General features: G+C 38.2%; 2 protein-coding genes across 7 annotated transcripts in view; both read right to left on the reverse strand.

The window, feature by feature from the left end:
- VEGFD (vascular endothelial growth factor D) overlaps positions 1 to 15,530 on the reverse strand; it is a 38,804-nt gene extending 23,274 nt beyond the window's left edge. The window contains exon 1 of the mRNA XM_024240732.2: positions 14,685 to 15,530. Within this exon, the coding sequence (XP_024096500.1) occupies positions 14,685 to 14,774 (90 nt within the window). The 5' untranslated portion in view covers positions 14,775 to 15,530. The remainder of the gene's footprint in view (positions 1 to 14,684) is intronic.
- Positions 15,531 to 15,633: 103 nt separating this feature from the next.
- PIR (pirin) overlaps positions 15,634 to 25,912 on the reverse strand; it is a 108,483-nt gene continuing 98,204 nt past the window's right edge. For all 6 annotated transcript variants that reach the window (XM_054544351.2, XM_002831412.4, XM_063721155.1 and 3 more), the window contains 2 exons: positions 21,007 to 21,073; positions 15,634 to 15,951 (listed from right to left, as the gene is read on the reverse strand). In XM_054544351.2, coding sequence (XP_054400326.1) covers positions 15,839 to 15,951; positions 21,007 to 21,073 — 180 coding nt within the window. In that variant the 3' untranslated portion in view covers positions 15,634 to 15,838. The remainder of the gene's footprint in view (positions 15,952 to 21,006; positions 21,074 to 25,912) is intronic.

Below are 25,912 nucleotides of genomic sequence, written 5' to 3' on the forward strand. Positions count from 1 at the left end.
TAGGAGAAACTTAGGAGTGTCCCATGTTGTGAGGAAGTCAAAGGCCTTCTGTACTCCTACCAATTTGATCTCTCAATTTCCAGCCCCTCTCCTTCACCAAAAATACATATCCAGTCAAGTAACACATTCAAAGTGTGAAGAAAGGCATAATTTGGGGATATCAATGAGCCTCAGTGAAAAAAAAACCAGCAAGGGGTTCACTTTGGTTTTGCATAGAGCAGGTTTAGGAGTGGGGAATCTGGCAAATAAGTTAGGAAGAGGGGCTGGTGAAATGAGATACCACTTCACACCCAGTAGAATGGCTATAAACAAAAAGACTGACAATACCGAGTGTTGTAAGGGATATGGAGCAACAGGAACCCTCACACATGGCTGATGAAACTGTAAAATTGTATTGTTGCTTTGGAAAAGAGTTCAGCAGTTCTCTAATAAGCTAAATTTATTATACAACCAACCAATTCCACTCCTAAGTTTCCAGCCCGTAGAGACAGAAAATAGATTATTGGCTGCCTGAGGCTGGGAGTGAGAATGGAGGGTTCATTGCAAAGGGGCATAATGGACCTTATGTGGATGATAGCTATACAACTCAGTAAATTTACTAATATACTTGAATGAAATTTTATAGTAAGTAAATTCTATATCACTATAGTTGTATAAAATTTATAAAAAGAGGAAGGACTGGAGGCGTGAAGACCAGGCTACTTTGACCCAATTTGGGAGGCAATGAAAAATGTTGCATAGTTGAACGATGGAATATTACTGGACATCCATTTTATCAACTTGCTCTTTCATTCATATCTTCTTGTTTTGACCTTAGTCCATGCTGTTTCCTTTGCCTGGAATGCCATTCACTCTTTGTCTAACTAAATCTTTCCCAGCTTAGATGTTACCTACTCAGGGAAACCTCCTCCATAACTCCCACCCCTGCCTAGGTCTGGTCTGTCACATGGATTTCTAGCACCCCATCCTTGTCCTTCACAACGCTACCAGTAACACTAATGAATTGTGTCATTTCTTGTTATCTGCTTGTCTTCCCCACTAGGTTGTAAAAACCACCTGAGCAGTAATGGTATCTGTCTTATAGCAATAGTAAGAGCTGAATAAATATTTATTAAATGTATGAATAAACAACTTGATTCACTAAAAGCTATAGAAAAAGTAACCCTGAGATTATTCATGTATTCAAACTACATCGCTACATCACTTGTCTTTTGAATATCTTCTTTCAGTTCTCATTCCAGGTCCAAAATAAATGCCACTTCTTCCATCAAGCATTTTATGAAGTCCCTAACTTAGACTATATTATTTATGAACACATTGTATTTCCCTTCCTAGACTGAGAGCTCTTTGAGGGTAGGATATGTGTCTGATTCATCTTTTTAAAGTAATAAGCATGTAATACATATCTGATGAAGGAATTTATAAGTAATAAATACATACATGTATCTGACAAATAGCAATTGGGCCCAGGTTTGTGTGGTCTGTTGAATATTTTATATGTAGTGCTGCCTCTCAAAACTTAATGTGCATACCTGGGGATCTTGTTAAAATGCAGATTCTGATGCAGTGGGTTTGGGGCAAGACAGCATGCTGCACTTCTTTTTCTTTTTTCTTTCTTTCTTTTTTTTTGGCTGAGTACAGGGAACTTTATTGGTGGTACATGACAAAGTGGGGCTCCCTAGGCCCTTTCCTCTTCGGGGGGTCTGCATGGAAATTGTGAGGAGAGGAGATTCTCAGTGTGGTGGGGACTGAGTGTGGCAGGGATTCCCAAGCAGCTGAGGGCCTCTCTCTTTCTCTCATGCTCTCACTGGGGCTGATGGTCCTGGGGTGTTACTCCTTGGAGGCCATGTGGACCATGAGGTCCACCACCCTGTTGCTGTAGCCAGATTCATTGTCATACCAGGAAATGAGTTTGACAAAGTGGTTTCTAACAAGTTCCCAGGTGATGGCAATACTGTTGATTGGCTGACTGCACTTTGAGAAGGGTTTAAAGCAGGGGTTCACATTGTTAATTTTAAAACTAGCAATCTATTAAGTGCATCAGGTCAACTTGAATTAAAACACTATCACAGCCAGGTTTGCCAGTTTGCAGAAACTATCTAACTCTTCTCTCTCACATCAACGTTTGTAAAATTAATGTTATAGTGGAAAATAACATGTGGATTAAACAAGAAAATTTTTATCTTTTTTTCAAGAATATAGCTGGCAATCTTTAAGAAAGATGATATATCCTAAACAGCTTTGCAAGTAATTTTCTTTTTTCTTTCTAGCATTTGATGTCTAAATAATTTTGGACATCTTTTTATTAGACCATGTTTCTGTCTTAATCTTAAACCTGATAACACTTGATTTGCCTTCTATAACCTATTTATTTCAAGCATTCATATTTGAATTTCTTTGGGAAGAAAGTAAATCTGATGGCTCACTGATTTTTGAAAAGCCTGAATAAAATTGGAAAGGACAGAAAGTTAGGAGAACTGACTAGCTAAACTGCTACAGTGTGAAATTGGTATTACAGGAGGGAAAAGTAAAATTATTCTTTACCTGAAACTGACTTCTTACAGCTAGTGCATTGTGCTCTTTCCAAATTCAGCAGCAGTTCTATCAGTAGTGCCATTGAACCTGGGTATATTTATGATTTCTTTCAACGTTAAAAAGAAACATACTGTTGCTCTTTTTCTTAAAGCATCAGTGAAATTATGGAAAATTACTTAAAAAATGAATACATCATAACAGTAGAATTTATTATGAGAGCATGTAGTATGTATCTGTAGCCCTAACACACGGGATGAACGTTTTACTACTACCCAGATTTGTGTTGAACGAAAACATTGTGTATTGGAAAGGAGAATTCAACAATTAACTGTTGAAATTGTGAAATTAATGTTTAAAAAGCTTTACACCTATTTACAATTTGGGGACAAAAAGGCAGGCTTCATTTTTCATATGTTTCATGAAAACTGGCTTAAGATATTTGTAAATAGAATCAAGAGCAAAACTGCACAAACTTGCACATTGGAAAGTGCAACAAGTTCCTGTGATTGCAGTAAAAATATTTACTATTCTAAAAAAATGAGAATTGAAGACTTAGCCAGTCAGATGAGTTTTTTCATGAACCCATTGTGGAAATTATTGGATTAACTGAGCCAAAGTGATTATGCGTTCTCCATCTATTTAGTTAGCACTTTGTATCATTATATACAATTTATAATACATGTATAACTTGTAGCTATAAACATTTTGTGCCCTTAAAGCTCTCACCAAAAAAAAAAATAATAAAGCAGGGGTTCAAAATCTTGGCTTCTTCTTGAATCTACCTGGGAATAAGCTTCAAAGAAATACTGATGCTCGAATCCTAACTCAGAGATTCTCATTTTTTGGGTCTGGGCTGCAGCTTTGCTATCAGGATTTTTTAAAAAAACTTCCCAGGTGTTAGCCTTAGAGGAAGATGGGTTATATAGGAACTCTCTATATTGTCTCTCTACTACTAATTTACGGCATGAGAAATGCTGTTTTTAAGTTACAAGACCCAGGTTAACTCCCGAACTTCATACAAGTCCACTAGTCTTCAAATGGTCGATGCATGCTCAGAAATAGTCTTAGTCTTTAAATCTATTTGATGTATACCTTGGGTTCAAAATAGTTGTATGAGTATCTTGCTGACCTGGATTTGTAAATCCTTTTCCTATCTCAAGATACCTGACCGTTTGCAGGTCAGCTCCCAACCTGTACGACTTTTTCATGGTTGAAGACCAACAATATCGCTTTTCAGGCTAAATAGCATGATGAAGTTGGCTGCCTTATGTGATACCATCCTAAATGACAGACTAATTTGCCTCTCAAATTCCCAAAAAGCCAAACCAACCAATTTTTCAAAATAAAATTAAAGATAATAGGTACTGCTTTAACCTACTGAATTCAACAAAAAATTATAAATTATAATCCTTTCAAAAGGCAACCCTAAAAGGTATTTGAAAGAAGATATGAGAATATAAATATACATGCCAAGTGGAAGAGGCTTTGGTTTAGGAGTACCTAGCTGGTTCCAGTGCTGGTTTTGAGCTGTAAGGCCATCAGCAAAGAAGGTTTAAGGGGGGACCCTGGCTACTTTTCTCAAAGGCTGCAAAAAGCTTTTCTTGAGCCATTCCAATCCCATGCTATTAACAATCCTCTTGTTCTATATATATGGAAAAGGAGGCCAGCTTTGCTAAATTCATCCCTGGACCTCTTGAGAGCCATGAGTCTGAGACTATCCTTCCAAGGCTTTAAAAAGCTGTTGGTGCTATTTTCTTTGTCAAATTGTGTTGGCAATATGTCTTCAGGAAGCTTGGTGATAAAAGGGTGTGATGAATAGAATTTGCATATTTAGAATACCCAGAAGCTTTAGGGTGAGTTACGGAAGGGATACATTTCACACAACTTTCCCTAGATTTGCTTAAAAATTTACAAGTGTTCCCTCGGGGGGGGGGGGGGGGGGGCGTGGTTCTCTTCTTACTTACCCTGGAGTTCAGGGACACTGCAGTCAGCAATTTCCCTTTGCAGTGGATTTGGGGAGGTGGATTCGGTTGCAATACAAATAGTTCCATGCTCCCTCTACCTCTTAGCAGCTTCTTCTGTTTCACTGGAAGAGGATTTTGCATTTCCTGTTTAACCTGATGGTTCAGGCTCAACCAAAACCACCAAATTTTTCCTGGTTTTGGGGTCCAAGTAGCAATGTCTCACTCCACTCCCAGCCTTCCTCAGCAGATGTTGTCCCTCCCCCACCTGTCGAGGTATCTTCCCAGATCAAGTTAGATTTGTGAGTCTGAGCTGAAGTTTTGTGACTTTGCCTCCCATAGCTCTCAGTTGGAAATAAAATTCCCCAAGATGAAGCTTTGCCTAATATAGTAAACCACTCTGTCATCTGGAGAAACAGCTTACTGGAAAGGAGAAAGCATAGATTTGAATTGTTCAAAACTGGCTTTGAATGGTATAACACTCTGGAAAATGTGTTTGCAGTTTCTTATAAACATATGTTCACCATATGACCCAACAGTCCTACTTCTGGGGATTTTACCCTTGATAAATGAAGCCTTATGTTCACATAAATACATGTACATGAATGTTGGTAGTAGCTTTATTCACAATAGCCAAAAAACTAGAAACAACTTATGTGTCATTCAATGGGTGAACGGTTCAGCAATCGACGGAATACTACTCAGCAATAAAAAGGAATGAACTACTGGGACATTGGTAGAATCTCAAAGGCAGTATGAATGAAAGAAGCCAATCTCAAACTGTTACATACCGTATGATTCCATTTACATGACATTCCCAAAAAACCAGAATGACAGTAAACCAAAAATACAAAACGACAGTGAAGGAGAACAGATCAGTGATTGCCAGAGGTTGGGAGGCTGGGAGGAGGGTCTGACTATAAAAGGATAACCTAAGTGAATTTTTGGGGGGTGATGGAATAGTTCTGTATCCTAATTATGGTTGTGGTTATATAAATCTCTACATGTGTTAGAATTCATAGAACTACACACCAAAAGGGAAAAAAATCCATATTACTCTATAAGTTAAAAAAATAAGCTGTCTTTGAATCCAGGCACTACCCTTTCTTTCTTTTTTTTTTTTTTTAGCTATTTGACTGAGGATATGGTATTTGACTTCCTTAAGGCTTGGTTTCCTCATTTATAAAGCAGCATTGTTAATAATAGTCACCTCATAAAGCTCGTGAAGAGATTATATGTGGTCCTATGTAGGAAAGGGTCAGGTATACGGTAGGCACACAATAAATGTTGCATTCCTTTCTTTCCTTCCTCTTTCCTTTCTTTCCACACATAGGTGTGTCCTATGTGTTGGGGTTTAGAAGTCTGTGTTTTAGGGCCCCTGATATTCCTTAGGAGCCAGACAGATGAGCTTGAGAAGAGTAAGACACGGCAACTCCAATCATAGTAAATAAACATTAAAAAAATTTTTAAAGACAACTTTCCCACGGTAAATCAAAGACAAACTTTTTCTCTCCACCTTGCCTCCATCTCCTTTTTAAAATGGTTCTAGGAGGTATTTTCAGATAGAAGATGAATTTTAAGGTATCTGCTCAGGCTTTACATGTCTTTAGAAGTGTGTAAAGAAAAAAACAACCCACATTTTACATTTTGATGTTTTGTCATTAGGGTCTGACTTTACCTAGAACAGATGACACCTGGTGGTATAGGGTGTACTAACTGGGGCAGGGAGAACGCACACTTTCTAATAATTATTGCTGTAGCTATGGCTGCTGTGGCTGCTCAGATGGAACCTGCCAAGGGTCTGATCTTGCTTCTCTGAAATCCAGAAACCTGGCCATTTAAGGTTGGGGTGGGCTCATCTTTCATTTCAGAGGCCTCATGCTACCATTGGTGGTTCTGGTGGCTCTTTGCTTTATGCAATTCTATATTTAAATGAATATATATGAAATCCAAGTTGTTTAATTAAATTTAGACTGAGGAAAGGAAATACAAATGCAGGAAAAGTGTGTGTGAATGTATGTGTGTGTGCGTGTGCATTTGTGTGAGTGTGTGTGCATGGCTGTCTGGATTTTTTAAGGACATACTAGGGGACTAAATGCCTGGGACCTCCACATCCTCCAATTTGATGAAGACTGCTCGTGGTTTTCTCCCAGCCAGATCATCTAGCCCTGGGGGAGATGGCCATGCCCTGCCTTTATGTGTTTGAAATCTGTGCTCCACTCAAATGCCTCTGTTCTCACTTGACATAACTGTGCTCAGGATATGTGGGGGCAGATGGGTGTGGGATGGGCTTGAATGGCAAGACAACCCCAGACCCTCTAGAAGTGTGCTCTGAATAACCCCAAGGGGTTTCTGAGGTCTGTTACAGTCTATCACTGATCTCCAAGATCGAGGGCCCACTGTGCCACCCAAAGCCTTTATGGTGATTAGGCTATTGTTAAAAACAATTTCATTTCCACTCCTGACTCTCTGAGGGAGGGATATATTTCCCAGCCCTATTGACCAATGAGACATTACAAGACATGATGCAAGGAGAGGCTTGAAACTCACCTATGATTGCACGTTTTTCTATTTCCACCATCACTGCAAGCACACGCTCCTGCTAGCCCACTGATCAAAGGAGGATGAGAGACACGTGGGGCTGACCTGCACCAAACCTATGCTTTGAGCCTTAATCCTCTGACTCCCAGCTGACTCGGAGACATAAGTGAGAATAAGGTAGTGATGTTTTAAGCCACTGAAATTTGGACTGCTTTGTTACACAGCATTATTGTGGTAATAGCTAACTGCTACAGCCCTATTCCAGCGAAAGTGTAGCATAATCCATTGGATGGGGAAAGGATCCTTATGCAAAACTTTATTGTCCCTTCTACAAAGCAGCCTTGCTATGCCAGTGGCAGTCAGCCCAGCATATCCTCTTTCACATTTCTTCCCTAAGGATCTAGTATCCCACATCAAAATCCACTGATCTCCTCTTCCTCTTCCTTATCAACATCCTCTGCACTCTCTAAGATGCCCAATCATCCCTAGTCTTGCTGTGACAATGTACTTATAAATGAAGCACACCATTGCAAAGTTGTTTTCACTTTTTCATTCCACTCTGTTCTTTTGTGCAGTTTCTTATTTAGGGTGTTTTTTTAGCATATTCATTCAATCAAAATTACACTCTTTCTAACACTCTCCATAATGGAACAGTAAGTAACAGCAAGAATTTGCCATAGGGACATTCAACACATGTCATTTTCTCTTTCCAGAAGCAATGTTAGCCAAACCTAGATTTCAGGAAACCAATACTTATCTCCAATATGTGAGTGTTATAGTTACTTAGGAATACTCAGCGAATGACAAAAAGAGAATCAGCATAAAAATTTACATTACTAAAGTTTCAGGCATAAAATTATCCTTCCCACTGGCCAAATTGAACTCCCTGACTGTTAGTAAGACATGCAAATACTTAAGACATCTTTATTTTATAAAAACATCATTTCCACTCATATGTCTGGCACATGGTAGACATTCCACAAATATTTACTGAGATGAATATGTGTCTTTCCTTTTCCCAGGGAGAAGATGCCTCCTGAGAAATAAACCTGTCTTCCTTCAGCACACTTTACCCCATTGACCAGCCATGGTTGTTTCCCATCTTCACTAAAGTTGTTCTGAATGTGGTAATGTGATTTTCTAAGCAAAGTATACGTTCTTCCATGCAGTAAAGGAGGCATGACACATGACAGAAATCAGTGAATTTTTTTTATTCCATCTCCTTCTACTCCTCCCAACTTGTCTCAATACAATTCATTTTCCAGCACTGCTGTAAAATTGGGAATGTTTTTGACATTCTACAGTCAAAGGTGTGTTCAGAAGCACTTAGAAGTCACCAATGTGAAGAACTCACCATGTGTCACAGTCATTAATACGGTTTGTCAAATATTTCCATCTCTCTGCCTTCTGAGTGCATGGTGGGATTGCACCTCCTGGCCCTTTGTGGCTAGATGGGGCAGTGGGTCAAGGGGCTGCAACTAGAAGTAATATGTGTCACTTCTGGGCCAGAGAATTTAAGTGCCAGGGTGAGGCTCTCTGGGGCTCTCTCTCCCTCTGTCATAGTGATTCCTAACATTCAAGATTGGATACTCAGCCAGCTTCATCCCCATGTGGAGTTGACCCCAGATGAACCAGGCTGGTCATGTGGTATAAGCAATAAATAAGTCTCTGTTGTTTATGAATCCATCAAGATTTGGGGGGTTTGTTTTCACAGCATATCCTGGCCTAACCTGATAAAGTATCTGACCAGAGTATTTTGCCATAATTTACCATGATTTTACAAACCACCTAGCATAAAATGAAAGCATAGGTAGCATTTCTAAGGATCTCAGGGATGAAGGAAAACATCAAGATGTTGAAGTTTTGTCCAGACCCCTGTGCAGCCAGATGCTACTTTGCTCGTCTCTCTTTCTGTTACCAACAGGCTGGAATAATGGGCTCAGATGACTTCCTTCTATACCTGTGGCTCCTAAAAGGGAACGCTTCATAGGATGTGCCTGGAAGGACAGTGGAGAAGTCTTTGATACATCCACACAAATCCTATCGTATGTCCACAGGAAAATAGCACAGGGTGAATACACTGCCTTAAAAATGCTTTAGAATTTTTTTTAAATCATGAAGTGAGACAAGCCATCATGAGAGTAGATGTTGGAGATGATTTAATGCAGTAGTTCATATCCTGATCCTGGATATCTAAAAATCCTGAGGTCTAGTCCATCAATCAGTCAACAAATATTGTTTTTAGTATCTACTCTATTACAGGCTTTTCACAGGTGATTGGGATGCTGCAGTAAACAAGACAATTAAGAGCTCCTTTTCTCAAAAAACTTGTATTCTAGTAGATGGCGACAAAGCAATAAATGTATACACAGGCAAATAAAACATGTCAGGTATGGATGTGTACCATGAAGATAAAATAGTGTAATAATTTATATATAACACAATTGCCAAACTATGACCCATGAGCCAAATCTAACCTGCAGCCTGTTTTTGTATGGCCTGTTAGCTAAGAACAATTTTTTACATTTTCCAATGGTTAAAACAATTTTTTTTAAAAAAATTTCATGATGCAGGAAAATTACATAAAGTTCAATTTTTAGTGTCCATAAAGTTTTATGGGAACACAGCCACACCTTACATGATCTTCCCTGGCTACTTCTCCAACCTCAACAACTGCACTTCTGGCCTCCACTCACCCCACCTCCAGCTGCACCGGCTCCCTGGCTAATACCCAGACATCGAAGCCAACTTGCTGCGCCCACCATGGCCACTGCACTGATGGTTGCCTCTGTCTCTCTTATTTCCTTCAGGACTCTGTAGAGACATAACTGAATCAGAAAGGTCTCCTCTGATTTATTCAGTACTGTATCCGCTCCCCCTACTTGATTTTCTTCATAGCATTTATCACAACTGACATGTTACAGAGTTGCATATTGTCTGCCTCTACCCATCACACTTGGAATGCAAATTCCAAGAGAATTGAAACATTGTCTTACTTCCTGCTGTATTCCCAGCCCCTAGACTTATTTCCTGCTTCATTCCCAGCTCCTAGATCAGTGCCTAGATATATAGATGCCCAATAAATACCTGTTGAAAAAAATAAATGAATGAATTGTCAAATATTAGAAAGCTCTAATGAGAGACAAGGCAGATTCTTTATGAACTAGGACATCACAACCAGCTAAGGCTTTCATGATGCAGTAGCAGGGGGCCTCAGGGTGTGTTTGCTGTATAATGCCCTAGTGTCTTGGTAGGGACTGCAAGAACTAGTGGCAAGGAAGACAGAAGAGTGAACTTACCACCAGAAAGGCAAGGGAAGAAGAAATGCTTCCATCTCATCTTCGTCTCATCTCAGTCACATTCCCAATTATATACAGTTTCCACTCTCTCTGTTCATCCTAAGTTGTAGAAAAAAGTGGAGCCTAGAAATGTGCTCAGAAACAATTTTACTGTCATTTGTGTGCCTATTTCTGTAGCACCTCTATCCAATTGTGGTAATAATAAATGTATCTGGGAGTCCCAGATCTTATTACCTCAAGTTCTACATGGAATCATGTGTGTGGGCAAATACTATATTCTCATTCCAGAAATTGTCTTTGGGATTTATAGTAAAGGTTTATACACAGGTCTAAAACAGGATTTTTATGTTAAGAAATAAGTCATACAAGGAAGTACTACATCGAAGATATAAGATATTGAGGATTCTATTGTATCCTGGGTACCAAGAATACGCTATAGTGATATAAAAGTTTCAGTCACCAGTTATAAGTGAGTAACTGGATTAAAACAGATGTGTATAGAAGCATATAATTCAACACACTTAACTACAAGGTCATAAATAAAGAAGAAATTAATGGAAAGTATTTCAGATGTCTTTTGTGCCAAGGACTCTGTCTGACAGAAAAATGGACAAGAGCTTGTGGGGCCATTTGACCAACATCAAAGTCAATGGACTTCCCTGTACGTGACTTTGGAACTGGAAATAGGGCAGGGAGAAGGAGTGGGACTGCTTCCTGGAATTAAAGATGGAAAATACACCTCAGTCCTTGTTATTTGATTCACTGTAGAGACAATTTCAGGAGAAGGCAAGTAACACAAAGGTAAAGAAGTCTTGTGAGCCATGTGGCTTCTCATGAAAGAAGTATCCCATGTTCCTGTGGATCTTGGACTGATTCTAGTCTTACACAGAATGTGAATGACTCCATCACCCACCAATATTCTTCTACCAGTGTAATTAAGAAAGAGGGTGGATAAAAAAAGATAGTATACAGGGAAGATAAAGCAGAAAGAAACAAATTCTGTCAGAAAAAAGTTGTGAAAGCCTACCATTGCCTGGTATTCCTTTGTTGCAATAGTGACATGTCTTCATTTGAAAAGATTTATGAAGGCTGGCTTTCCCCCAGCATCTTCAGAAGACTCACAAAATTTCTGGGGACAAGAATTTTTTATTAAATAAACCAGAAATAGTGCTGGCCAGAAGGCCAATGTGAATGAGAGGAGAGTGAGGATGTAGATACTTATTTACCAAATGTCCAGAGTGTCTACCACATTGTACTTAGGGCTGTCACATACAGATGTGTCTATATGCATGGAGCACCCTAGAGTTGTGCAGTGCACGTCGTGTACAACTGTATATGACTGTCTGAGCTGTATTAAAAAGCTGGAGAAAATAGAAACAGAAATAAATTCCACATCTAGGCTGTAATCTGATTATATTAATGAACCATGCATACGTACTGGGTTAACCTTATTTCTAGAGGAAAACGTGTTCTTCTTAGACGGAGAAACTTAAAGAGCTAAATAGTATACACAGTGGATTTGAAATCTTAAGTTGAGATTTTCAAACAGATTTGTCTCAGTTCACATGTTCCATGCACTGCTGACTCCAAACAGCTATCCTTGCAAGCACAAGTGGTAAGACTAATGAAATGAGGAGGCCTTACACCCAAATGGCATTAAGCACAATCGTCCAGAGCACTAGTAGCTATTTCATGATTGCTACAGGAAAAAAAAAAAAAATCTTCACAGATACCTAGAACTATCGTAGAGGCAATGCTAGTCTAAGCTGGAAAAGTGGACAATCTTCAAAGCTAGAAAGTGAAAACTGGGCTGGGGGTGGCTGGAGGACAACCTAGGAGCAAAATTGGCATCACCATCCATTCTGGAAAAGAGGTGGTTAGAAGAGGCGAGAGTGAGGAGAAAGAAATACATATGGACCAAGTACTGAGGAAGACCATGAATTTCTTATAATAAATAAAACATTTTATGTCAAAAAGTAAAAAAAAAAAAAAAAATTCAAATACCACCACCCTAAACCATTACCACCATGAATATGTTTTCACACTACATTTTAATTTTAACAAGAAGAACTTTAACATTTAGAAACATTATTTCCTCTTAGATTTTCTTTTCTTAAAAGTTGGGGAAAAAAGAAAACTATAACCAATATTATATATCTCATTATCCCTTACCACTCAGTCATATCTATGCCAAAACTTCTGTTTAGCTATAGGCAATCCTTTCCTTCATATCACAAATAATTTAATTGAGCGAGGGGTTGGGTGGATATAAGTTCAGTATATGTAGCTTCACTTTTTAAAGGAAATTCTGATATATTCTGAAAAAAAAATTGCTAATCGTATCAGTAAGCATAGAATGAAAAAAATTGCTAATCATATTAGTAAGTATATAATGCTGCATCCTCCACGTGTAATGACTTGTTTTCTGTCACATGCAAATTCAGCTGCTTTCTTTCGTTGCTCCATTCAACAAATTTATATATTAACAGTACATTCAAAGCATTTAAAACTTCGCAGTGCCAGCCGGGCGCGGTGGCTCACGCCTGTAATCCCAGCACTTTGGGAGGCCAAGGCGGGCAGATCATGAGGTCAGGAGATTGAGACCATTCTGGCTAACACAGTGAAACCCTGTCTCTACTAAAAATACAAAAACTTAGCCCGGCATGGTGGCACGTGCCTGTAATCCCAGCTACTCGAGAGGCTGAGGCAGGAGAATCGCTTGAACCCGGGAGGCAGAGGTTGCAGTGAGCTGAGATTGCATCACTGCACTCCAGCCTGGGTGACAGAGCGAGACTCCGTCTCAAATAAATAAATAAATAAACAAATAAATAAATAAATAAAACTTCACAGTGCCCAGGACACCTGAGACATTCTTGGTGCTGTGCTCTTTAAAAGAGCTGAGCAACCTAAAGAATATGACTTATGTCCAACAATTCAGAGTCTCCTTTATTATACCATCAGATAAAGTGATGTTTTACAAGGAAAATGGAAATATTTTAAAACTGGAGGAGCCCAGCACATCTAAAGGATTTCCGTCTTATGAACTTACGAAAAAGCTGGACAGTCTGAAAAGTCTTACTTGCTTCAAACAAGTCAGACTGTTTTCTCCTGTTACCTATGCTTACAATCAGATTCCCATTTACCTACAATCTGGCCTTGAGATCCAATATCAAGGCTGGTGGCAGTAAAATGGAGCCGAACACTGTGATTTCTCCCATGTAAATTTGGAATTTGAAAAGTCAGAAAACTGCTGGCTGCCAGATAAGGTGACTTCCTACTCACCTCCAGCTCAGTGTTCAACATTTTTAAATATCAACCCCCACCCTCGCCAGGCCACCAACGCCAGCCAGGAGCCCTTGAAGACATTTTTCCCCTATGAAATTTGAATGTATAACGTATTTTAAAATACATACCATATGTACTCTATGTACGTCTGTGCGTGATGTATCAAGAGTAAAACTTTTTCATCCCTCCACGAACCAATTTTCCCCTGCTGGGGGCGATATCACCCCTGTTGAAAATGCATGTCCTAAACAACAGCTACAAAAACTCAAACTCACATTTAATTCTTTTCAAGGCCAGAAGTTCCTAAATCAATAATGATTTAGCACCACTTCAGTCAAAACAATTACATTCGAATCATTTTCAAAATAGAAGCTTAAAATATATATAATCTATGAAATGCATAAAATTGGGCTAAGTATTGTTCCAGCAGTCAGCAACATTCTGGTTAATTTTTTGCATTACTCTCAGTTCGTTAAGCTCTATTTGACGCTTGCTCATAGAACCAAAGATTTGATTAGTGTTGAATTTTACACCTTTCAAGAAGCGAAAAAACCAAACACTCTCTGAGAAAACATTTTTCTGGATGGCAGCAATTGGTAATTTGCAACAGCAGATAGAAAATGTTCATAGAAAGCACTGCAATTTTCAATTTACCAAACGAATAAACTAACCTCTGCTGCTCACAAAGACCTGAAAATAAATGGCCCACAAAGTTATCAGTCATAAAAACAAATCAATGTTTCATTAAAAAACCACTGTGCCATCTGCATATGCAACCGAGGAGAAACTGCTCCATCCAAAAAGATTCCGGACTGCTCATGTTCTACCATAACTTCAAAAAACAACCAACCCCCACCCCAGCATTTTCAAATACTCATGGCCAGAAGTTTAATAAGACTAAGAAACAGAATAGTCACCAATAAATGCACGATATATCCTGTCCAGTCCACTACTAGGATGGTTCTGCATTTTTATATTGTTTCAAAAATAGTGAGGGCAAAGAAAGTCCTCTGTATGAGCCAATAAAAAGAACTTCATCACATTAAAAATTGAGCTCACCTACCTTCACTGGTCCATGTTCATTACTGGAGCCCTGCACCAGCTGGACGTACAACATCATGAAAATATTCACCACTACCCACTCTCTGTACATTTTGAATATTTCAATATCCACTGATTACTAAGCAGTTGACATCAGGCAGCTAGAGAAAATTGTTTCAAAAGGCATTCTCCAGAAGGAAAGTTTGAAACCTCAAAACTTCACATAGAAAACCAAATAATCAGTTCTGATCAAAATCCAACGAAATTATTTCAATTAGGCAAGGTACGCTTTTTTTGCACAATCTTAGGGGTGGGGAGAGAGAGATGAAAAAAATTAAAATGTTCTCATGCTCCAAAAATAATCAGAAGGTGGACATGTCTTCTACCTGAAATTAGAAAGCACTCTAAATTTACTTCATGTCCAGAAAATTAAAAAAAATCTCTCCACCGTATGCCGCAGGTTCTAGTTGCTTTGTAAGGAGGTGGTGTGGCCACCAATGCTTACAGCTACAGAAAGCTGGAACCCAACTCTGGATTGAAACTTTTTTGTACAACCTTCATGGAAGCTTGCAGAAGCATGTGTCTTAAATCTGACACAGATTTTGGCAGAAAATGCAGAGAAGTCTTGGCTGTAATCCTGTTGCGTCCCTACCAATAGCAGGGCAGTTTTAAGAACTGACTCAAATGTTCAGGGCTGCCGTTATTTTAAAGCAGATAACCTGTAACATGAAACCCCAGCACATAGCTTTGACCTTTGTATCTCAGTAGGATTGCTTAAGAAGGGACCTCAGATGCTCATGCATCTGCTGCCAATGACACACAGAAAGCAATCAAATATGATTTTTAAAACCTGCACATGCACAAAAATAATAAAAACATCCATCCATACATGCAAAAAAAGGCAAACATACACAAAACGACTTTTTAAACAGAAGCTTAGTAACTTAGGTATTTCAAATGAAAAACACCGATTTTTAAAGAAACAATGATTAGGTTTATTTGCATGTGCCAGGAAATATCCTACATTTATTGTTACAAAAACCATGTTATCACTTTAGTGCGGAATTCTTTAGAAGCACCGGCTAAATAAGCTTTAGAAATGGAATGCCTTCAATGGCTCAATCTCACAAATGGCAAAATTCTAGGACACATCAAGACCTGCTCTTCTGCTTTCCACTAGTTCCCAATCTTTGATTTCCAGGTTTTGGCCCTTTCAAATCCATTTTTTGCGTTTCTGAAATCAAGAATGGCTTGAGAAATCTCTTCATTGGTGTTCATCACAAATGGACCTAGGGCAGAAAGAGACATTCAGAAAGTTCTGGGTGGCAATATTTTCCTCTACCACTAGAAATGATATATATTTCTGTAGTTCTTAATTTAAAACAAAATCCAAGCACATCCGAAGAGTAAAAGTTTATTTTCACAGTGTTCAATCCCCAAGGACTATAAGATGAGTTTCTTGACTAGGATTGTGTATGATTATTGATTATAAAGACAAAACTTCAGATAAATGCAATGGCATCTCACCCATTCAGTATAGGTTTCTCACCAGCAATGGTGATCTTTTTTATTAAAAAGAGTCTTAGATTTGGTTCTATTACAACCATTTTTGTAGTTATTTTTATGACATTAGCTGATGTCAAGAATTGAACCCATCTGATACAAAGAACTGACAAATCTTATCATAGCTTTGGTGTCTAAGCAGCATATAAGGCTGTACACTTATTTGAGGATTCTAAGTCATTTTTTGAAAATTAGCAGCACCTATTGACAATAAACAGAAGATTATAAAAATTTCAAGTCAAAAAGCATCATTTTTTAAAAAGTTTTCTCGGGGTTGGCAAATGTTTGCTAGGAAGGGCTAGATAGTATGTATTTTAGATTTTGTGGGTCAAACAGTGTCTGTCTCAACTACTCAACTCTTTCATCAAAGTGCAAAAGCAGCCATAGATAATGCAAAAGTGAATAGGTATGGCTGTGTCCCAATAAAACTTCATTTACAAAAACATGCAGTGGGCAGATGTAGCCCATGGACCATAGTTTGCTGACCCTTTTGTCTAATTGCTGGGTCTGAACTCAGATTTTGCTAAAAATGTACAAGAATTCCTCCCCTAATCTACCAGGAGGCAATGTGTGTTTCTTCCCCTTTCTTCATATATTGTAGGGGCAGAGAGGCACTGGACTGTCTCAACCCCATGATCTGCTAGATGAACAAGGCCAGCTTTTATGTGGCATTGACACTGTCGTTAGAGCAGTTGACAGACTTGTTCTCTCAGTGTATGTCCTCATCCAGCCTGCAGAAGTTCCTGACATTCCTTTTATGGAACTGCCTGCTCTAAGGGGCTTTCTCTGGGAGAGTCTGATTAATATATAACTGTATTGCTTAGAGAAAATAACATATTCAAACTTCTTAACCATTGTTATCATATCAACATGGATTTGGTGATCACTATAATTTAAATCTTCAGAAGGAAGACACAGGATAATATGTCTTGATGATACTGAAATCTTTGGAGAGGATGTGGGGAATAGAATACAAGTAGAAAGAAAACACCCAGGCATCTAAATCCATTCATTCAATTACCTATCTATTACGTATTGAATGCCCATTAAATGACAGACATTGTGCTAGAAGCTAGAGACATACAGATGAAAGACAAATAAATGGCAGACTCCCTCTCCTCAAGGACTCAAATCTATCACACAGATATGAAAAGAAATCATTACAAAACTGTTTGAAATATGGAAGGATAAAAGTGTAAAAACTATAAAATCAACACAGAAAGGGGGAGGAGGAGAAATCCAAGAAAGGATTCACAGAGGGAGTGATGTTTGAGCAGTCATACATGGAGGAAAGGCATGTTCAGGCTTAGTATGCTGGAGGAATACTGGAGGGGATAGGGGTACAGTGGTGGAAGGAGGGATCAAAGGGGGAAAAAATGGCGATCTGAAATATAGGAAGAAACCAGACCCTTCTGGGCTTTGGATGCAATCTACAGGAAGAAGTTTGGACCTACTTTTGCAGGTGATTATGAATCACTGTAAGGTTAAGTAGGGAGTAATATAATATGATTTATAATTTTTAAAGAAGACTTTGGCATCAGGGTAGAAGAGCAGGTGTCTAATTTGGGAGGCTGAGTCAATGGTGGAATTGTTAAGGGTATTTGAGATACAGGACATGGGAGGCTTTGGATGGAGCAAGGTGTTTGGTTCTGGATATTTTTGTTTTGTTTTTCTTTTCTTTTCTTTTCTCTTTTTTTTTTTTTTTGAGACCGAGTCTTGCTCTGTCACCCAGGCTGGAGTGCAGTGGTGAGTGGTGCGATCTTGGCTCACTGCAACCTCCGCCTCCCGGGTTCAAGTAATTCTCACACCTCAGCCTCCCCAGTAGCTGGGATTACAGGCACGCACCACCATGTCCGGCTAAATTTTTGTATTTTTAGTAGAGATGGGTTTTCACCATGTTGGCGAGGCTGGTCTCAAACTCCTGACCTCAAGTGATCCGCCAGCCTCGACCTCCCAAAGTGCTGGGATTACAGGCATGAGCCACTGCGCCCGGCCCAGTTCTGAGTATTTTAACATAGAGGTACTAGAGACAATAAAGTGGTTTCCCAAGCAGAGGTTTTTGGTACATTGTTGAAACTATGGATCTGGAGCTCATGAGAGAAATTTCATCTGGAAATGGAGGTTTGGACTATATCGAGTAGGAAAGAAAAAGAGAGTTAACATATGCAGAATAAACAATAAACCCAAGAGGGTACCCTGGGGAAGCCAACTTTTTAAAGGACACGCAGTGGAAAGGGAAATGCAACTTGGAAGATGGGAGCAGGTACTGAGTCAAGGACCAAATTCTTGTGCCTCATAATTTTGCTATGGTTGGGACTTGTGGAGCAGTACTCCCATCCCCCAACTATTTTCTGTAAGAATGGTGTGCTTCTAGGCTTCCATTTTGACACTTTCTGGGGTAGTCTGTCATGTTTCTCAATTTATAATGTGCACATGAATCAGCTGGGAATCTTATTAAAATGCAGATTCTGATTCAGGAGGTCTGGAGTGAGGCCTGAGATTCTGCATTTCTAACTATCTCCCAAGTGATGCTGATACTGCTGGTCCATGGACCACACTTTAGGAAACAAGTAAAACCTCTGTTATACAGGGAAGCATTGGAAGCTTGGAGTCCCCTAAAGCTAACTGATGAAGCTTATCTCCTCAAATCTTCAAGGAGAAAACTGAATCCAGAAAGCGTGTTCTTAAATTGATCAACTACAAGGGTTGTGAACAAGAAAATTATTTGATAGTTATCTATAGTTCTCTTTCAAATTATAGCTTTCATCACTTCTCTAATTAAGCCTCTGAAGCCCCCCTCTTGTATAAAATGGTGTGTCTAACCTCTTGTTATGTAGAACTTTGGTATAGTGGAGCGAACATAAGACATGGGGTCAGGAGACTAGGGTTCGAGTCCCAGCTCCACTGCTAACAATCGCTTTCCATTAGAGAAGCTACAGGGTAGAGCAATGGACGACCAGCATGGTAAGAGGCAGAAGGGCAGGGTGTTTGGAAAACAGACAGCCTGAGTGTGAATCCAGCTATGTGACCTTGAGTAAGCCAATGAACCTTTGACCTTCTGCTTCTTCATCTGTAAAATGGGCATGAGAGTACCAACCTCAGAGGGTTGTTTTGAAGGTTAAACGGATTAACATTAGGAAAGTGCTTTAACCAATGTCTAGGAAATAGTAAATTCTATGCAAGTATCTGTTAAGCAAATAAATAAAATATCTGGATTTTATTTTCCTCATCTATAAAAGAGGCATGACTACATCATGGCTAAGGTTATTTTCTATCCTAACATTCTATGACTTCCTGTGCTTGATCTGTGGATGAACAATTAAGGACACACGATGATAAGAGGAGAAAGGGTCTTAGCTAATTCATAAGATCTGTGCAAGTGCCCAATCAAGAGATGGTTGTGGCTGCCTTTAAACACACATAAGTAAAAGAAAAACTTAAATTTCTGAGTTTTTAAAAGTTAAAAAACAAAAACAAAATGCTTTGCTTCTCAGTAACTGAACTTTCAAGGGACATATTTATTTTGTCTGATTACTCTGAGTTTGTATGTGCAGGCATACCTAGTGTCCCTGTGTTCCAAGCCACTGGGAGAGGATCCACATGACCCCAGTGTAGGGTGGCTTTGAGCAGTCCCACTCCTTTGATCTGTCACCTAATTCAGTTAGACTCTTGCTTTTCATTATTGGTACAGAGGAGATTGCCTAAAATAAGACTTCCATCTCACACATGTTTTTCCCACCTAAATGTTAGTTACTAGGAATAAAGATTATGACCCTACTCAGTTTGTCTGAAGGCTTTTTCCAAAAAACAAACTATAATATTGCAGTGCTTTTCAGTTGAGAGAAAGGAAACAAGAACCACAAACCTTTGGAATGGAAATCGGATGCGTACAAAATGGTTGTCAAATGCTACAGGCAAGGCAGGGTACAATTTAATGTTCCCCCTGAAGTAGTTAGTAGAACAAAAAAGAATATTTTTAAAGCAGTCCGTGTTCTTTAAATTCATGAGCAGTTGGGGTTTATCTGCAATCATTGTGTGTACCTGGGAATTCATGCAAGGCAGGGAAATGCAATGGGATTTTAATGCATGTTGAATTTAATAATTGGTGAAGTGGACATATGTTTTGTAAGCATTTATCTAAATAATAAAATGGGTTTTAATTGCTTTTAGATGTTCCTCATTTAATCAAACAACAAAGATATGAAGAAGTCAAAACCCAAAGAGTTGAAGTAATCGTTATGGGTACTTAAGCCAGGATTTTCTGCCTCTAAGTATAGTACTATTTCTGCTATATCAGTTACCTCTACTCATTTTTTTAAATAAACAAAAAATAACAACCATTTTCTTAAAAATACTATTCTTAAGAGTTTCATATTTTTTACTATAAATGCAATAGACTACAGGACAGTATTGAAATCACCTTTATTTTTGATAAAGATAAAAAGGATGTTAAAGTTCCCAACAGACTGCAGACTCTTTTTTCAAGTTAAAATTCCCTATGACATAATACAAAAATACTATTTTTGTTCTTCTCACAGTTCCAAACTCAATATCCTACACATAATAGGTATCTAAGAAATGTTTCTTTAAAAAAAAAGAGATGAATAAACATCACATATATATTTCCCTCTGATGACAGAAAAATTAAACAATCCTCAGATTTATAGATGGAGAGACAGGACAAAAAAACCCAGCTATTCTTCCCAACAATAGTATACATGTATATTGTTTTCAAAGAAAAGGAAAATCAACCAAGAAAATCATTGTCATTTTGGTCTTACCATGTTGGACAACTGGTTCTCTTAATGGCTCCCCAGCAATTAAGACAAAGTGGCTTCTCTTGGGATCCTAAAGTTAACAAAGAAAACATTAAACAATAAGCAGGCTTATTTTCTAAGGTCAAATTGTGAACAACTTGAAATTGACATGCTAGCCAAATAGGCGATGTTCCTAATTCTGAATATAATTTTGAAAAATATTTTCTGTGCAACACTCAGTATAGACATGTTTATTTCTTAAGTTGTTTAGTAGCAAGTAGAACTCAAGAATAAGTCCAGGCCACCAAAATATTAACATTCTCAAATTTAAGAAGGAGAACTTAAATTAAGATTTCTTTAACTGGAAATATCTTCATGACAAACCATGTGATTAAATGGCTTATCATGGGATTTATGATTTCTCAGTAACCATATAATTTTTAAAAGGGAAGATTAGTTATGCAAATCCAAAATAAGATTTTATTACTTTTGAAAATTATTACTAATAATGTAAAATATGCCCCAGAAATATTGCACTAAATGGAACCTTATAAAAAGAGAGAATCCAAGGGACATCTGCTCAAGCAAATTTCCCTCCAAAAGGGTCCTATTACGTTAAAGTCTCTAAAAGTTTTTGCTTAGAATTAAGGATTCAATTTTTTTCCTGAAACTGGAAAAAATATTAACCATAATATCCAGTGTTAGTATGGATACAGGGAAAAATACACTTTCATATATCGTTTGGGAGATTTTCAATTGGTGCAGTAATCCTTCCAGAGAGCAATTTGACAATATGACTCAAAACCCCCAATATTGCTAATGTCCTCTGATCCAGTAATGACAGTTTTAGCAATATAGTGTAAGGGAATTTCACTATTGTAGCACTATTTATCACAGCAGAAATTGAAAACATTTCTCCAAAAATGAGGGGTTGGTTAAATAATTATATGTTTATAAGAAAAACTACCAAGTGGCCATTAAAATTCATTTTCTCAACAAATATTTAAGTGTGTAATAAAATGTTCATAATGTGTTGTAAGTTTTGTAAATATCACAAAATGGTATGTATATACTATGGTTTAAAAATACCAAAATGTTAGCATTTATTATTTCTGAATAATGGGAATTAAAGCAAATTTTATTTTCTTCTTTATGCTTTTCTGTATTTTTTTTAAATTGCTACAAAAATTTGCTAATTTTAAAAGTTAAAAGGAAACATATATATTTTCTAAAGTTTGTGTTTGGGGAATTGTTTTGTAATCAAATGCATTTCTGGTTTAACAATCATTAGATCATTTCATTATATAAAACTAAGTATTTTAAGTAATTCACATGTTATAATTGTAAGAGTCCTATCTATCAAAATCATACATATATCATATATATATATACACTTTTCAGTAATTTTATTTATTAGAAATGGATGTTTGATTTGAAATTAAGGAGAACTGTAGTTCCATCAGAAGTGAATTACGTATGTACTTAGATATACTTATATGTGATGTTTTGTGCCCTGGTAACTTAGTTAAGTTGAGACAATGTGGCGGTTAGTTGTAACAGGTAGTCAGAGGTGCTGCTAGACTTCAGCTTGTCGTCATCCTCCTGCATGCTATGTCCAGCTCTTCTTGCTGACTGCTAATTCTGCTAAGAGCGGCCGCAGCCCCATCCCTAGACACTAGGCTGCAGAACTACAGACTTCTCCACTAGACTTCTTTTGTGGCCTCATTTTAGTGCCTGAATATGCTTGACATTCCAGATTAACTGGTTGGTGACTTCTCTGATTCCCCAGCTTCTGCTTTTCTATCTTCATTTCCACAGCTCCTCCCATATGCAAATGCTCTGGGAAGCTGTCTTGTGACTGCCCTCTCGCGAGGAATCCCAAGCTAGCCAAATGGAGAGGCCACCTAGAGCAGAACTGAGGCATCTCTAAACAACAGCCCCAGCAGAGCCCAGCTCCCAGCCTGCCAGCCACATGAGTGACCCCAGAGAAACCGGCATTAGAACTCCCCACCACATGGAGAAATAATAAATGATTGTTATTTTAAGCCACTAAATTTTAGCGTGGTTACTCACTAATAGATAACTGAACATTATATATCTCTTTTCAGGCTTCTTTTAGATATGTCTTATTCAGAATAAAACAATAAACAAAGCCAAAATGATTACGCACTTTAAAATGAAGCCTTCAAAATTTTTGAAACTTCACCCCAATTCTAATAATATAGCATATTTCTAAATATGTAAGTCCATATTATACTATATCATACTTCTAATGCAAAGCCCTTTAATTAGAAATTATTATAATGTTACTAGTTCCAGAAGATTTATTACTGGATTCAATAAAATTAATAATTAATTCCTTAATATTCCATGTATTTAATAAAAACTACTGTATTTCACATGACTGAAATTTGTTTCCCTTTCCTGCCTTCAACTTAAAAAATAAATGGGACTGTAGGGTAGAATGGTTTCTTCAAAAGTCTTGATTTACTCCCTACAACCTCAGGGCTGGGGTCATTTAATACATCCACTCAGTTATGATGTTTTGATCACTTCTTTACGTTTTAAAAAGTCTCTGTTTAACCATTGCAAGGCCTATATTTATTTATGTACCATCACTTTACTTATCCATAACCCAACTAGCTGTCAAAATATGCAAACATGAACCTAGATGACATTTTCTTTCCTTAACTCGCCTTCTTTGGTGAAATCTAATAATCTTTCCAGATATTCCAGAAAATACAGTGATGATGTGGCTGAAAGTCTCAGTTGCTGTTATCTTGAAAAGCCCTTGTCTATGATGACCTTGTCGATGGTGTCAAATGATGAAAATCATGCAAAAGCCAAGAGAATTAAATACTCATTTAAGACCCAAGTCCTTGCATGGTTCTAAATGCCTTTACGGGATTTGATTTTAAAAACCCATATAAAAGTAGCAGAGGTCCACTTACTACTTCATCCCAACTAACATTCACCATCTTTTGGCACCATGTCTTTTACTTTGGTGCACCTTCTCAGAGTTTCTGGTACAGAGTTAAGCTCTTCTGGGTTTACTTAATAATTTACTTTTTTAAGTTGCTCTTGTTATTCCATAAGTATTTTTGCCAAGATATGTCTCGAGTTCTGCTGATACCAACAATAAATAACCAAAGCCCAGATGAAAGTTTTATGGTTCCCTTAATATGTTGATAACTTCTAAACTATGAGTAGCTACTTAGTTTGATCAACTATAAATATAAAGCTCAAGATGGCAGTAGGACTCTGAGTATGAATCTAAGGCAGGGGTCCCCAACTCCCAGGCCATGGACCAGTACCAATTGGTGGTCTGTTAGGAACTGGGCTGCACAACAGGTGAGTGGCAGGTGAGGTAGTGAAGCTTCATCTGTATGTACAGCCACTCCCCATTGCCCGAATTACCACCCCAGCTCTGCCTCCTGTCAGATCAGCAGTGGTGCTGGATTCTCATAGGAGCACAAACCCTGTTGTGAACTGCACATGTGAGGGATCTAGTTTGCAAACTCCTTATAAGAATCCAATACCTAATGATCTGTCACTGTCTCCCATCACCCCCGGATGGGACCATCTAGTTGCAGGAAAACAAATTCAGGGCTCCTACTGATTCTACATTATGGTGAGTTATAGAATTATTTCATTATATATTACAATGTAATAATAATAGAAATAAAGTACACAATAAAGGTAATGCACTTGAAGCATCCCCAAACCATTCCCAGCCACCCCCGTCTGAGGAAAAATTGTCTTCCAGGAAATTGGTCCCTGATGCCAAAAAGGTTGGGGACTGCTGATCAAAGGGCATGTTTTTGCATCAATAACATTGATTATAGTGATATATTACCTGAAAAAAATTACCAGAAAGAAACTGTGCTTTAGCGTGACTTATTGCATGCATTTGTTCCTACCAGACTTCATTGTTTATACTTCTTGGGCCAATGAAAAGATCAAACAAGTAACTGTTATCAGCTTAAAAATTTAGTGGTTTATTTCATCATGAACTTTTACACATAAACAAGCAAAAAAGTTTTCTCTAGTTTTAACAGGATGTTTTGTTTTATTTCTGTCTTTCAATGTTTATTTTGATCAAATGCTATATATAGTCAAATGTTAATCTTTATTATATTAATGAGTTTTCCATGAATAGTGCCAGTTAAAAAGCACTGTTACAGTGAAGTATGGCTTTGATGACAGCCAGTGAGGTATTGATTGTCTTCCTTGGTCCACTACGGGTGAGTTTGCTAATCCATGAGGCTTAAGACCTTCTCAATAGTACACCACTATAAACATAAGCCTAAGGGTGAGATGAAGCCTTTCATATCAAACTCTTGTACTCCTGATCGTGGAGCCATCAGGGCAACCATCATCTTAAGAGAAAGTCCAGAGTACCATCAGTAGGTCAAAGCAGCACAGGAAGCCTTAGCCCTTGAAACAGAAGCTATTCTGGGATGACTGGTACCAGCCCAGGATTAAATGTCCAGAGTAGTCTGGAGTTGATTCCAATCTCTAAGAACTCTGAAAAAGTTCTAAGATGGAACAGGGAAACCTGGGGCAGAAAGAAGCTGTAGTCTTTTGCATCATCCCTTCCTTGTCCTCCTCTCCTGTCCTGGAGATTGGCCACTATAGGAGATACTGCCCATACTACTGGTCAACCAGTAGTCAAATGGGTGTGATGGTGGAGAACACAGAAAGGAGGAGTAGTAAAAGTGCAGGAAGAACAGAGCCAGAAAAAAAGCCAGGCAAAAAATCAGCTTCTCATTCTTGACCACAGTTTAGTGGAAATGGGATTGGCGCAGCACTGGGCAGTCACATCTTCCTTCTTTATCAAATCCTCAGGCTAATGCTAGGTCCAAGTGAGGATAACACTGGCTTGGAGCATGAGTGAGTCAGGGTCTCTTGGAGCCTTCTTCTACCTGTA

The sequence above is a fragment of the Pongo abelii genome, chromosome X (genome assembly GCF_028885655.2).
Source record: "Pongo abelii isolate AG06213 chromosome X, NHGRI_mPonAbe1-v2.0_pri, whole genome shotgun sequence".
NCBI classification, from domain to species: domain Eukaryota; kingdom Metazoa; phylum Chordata; class Mammalia; order Primates; family Hominidae; genus Pongo; species Pongo abelii.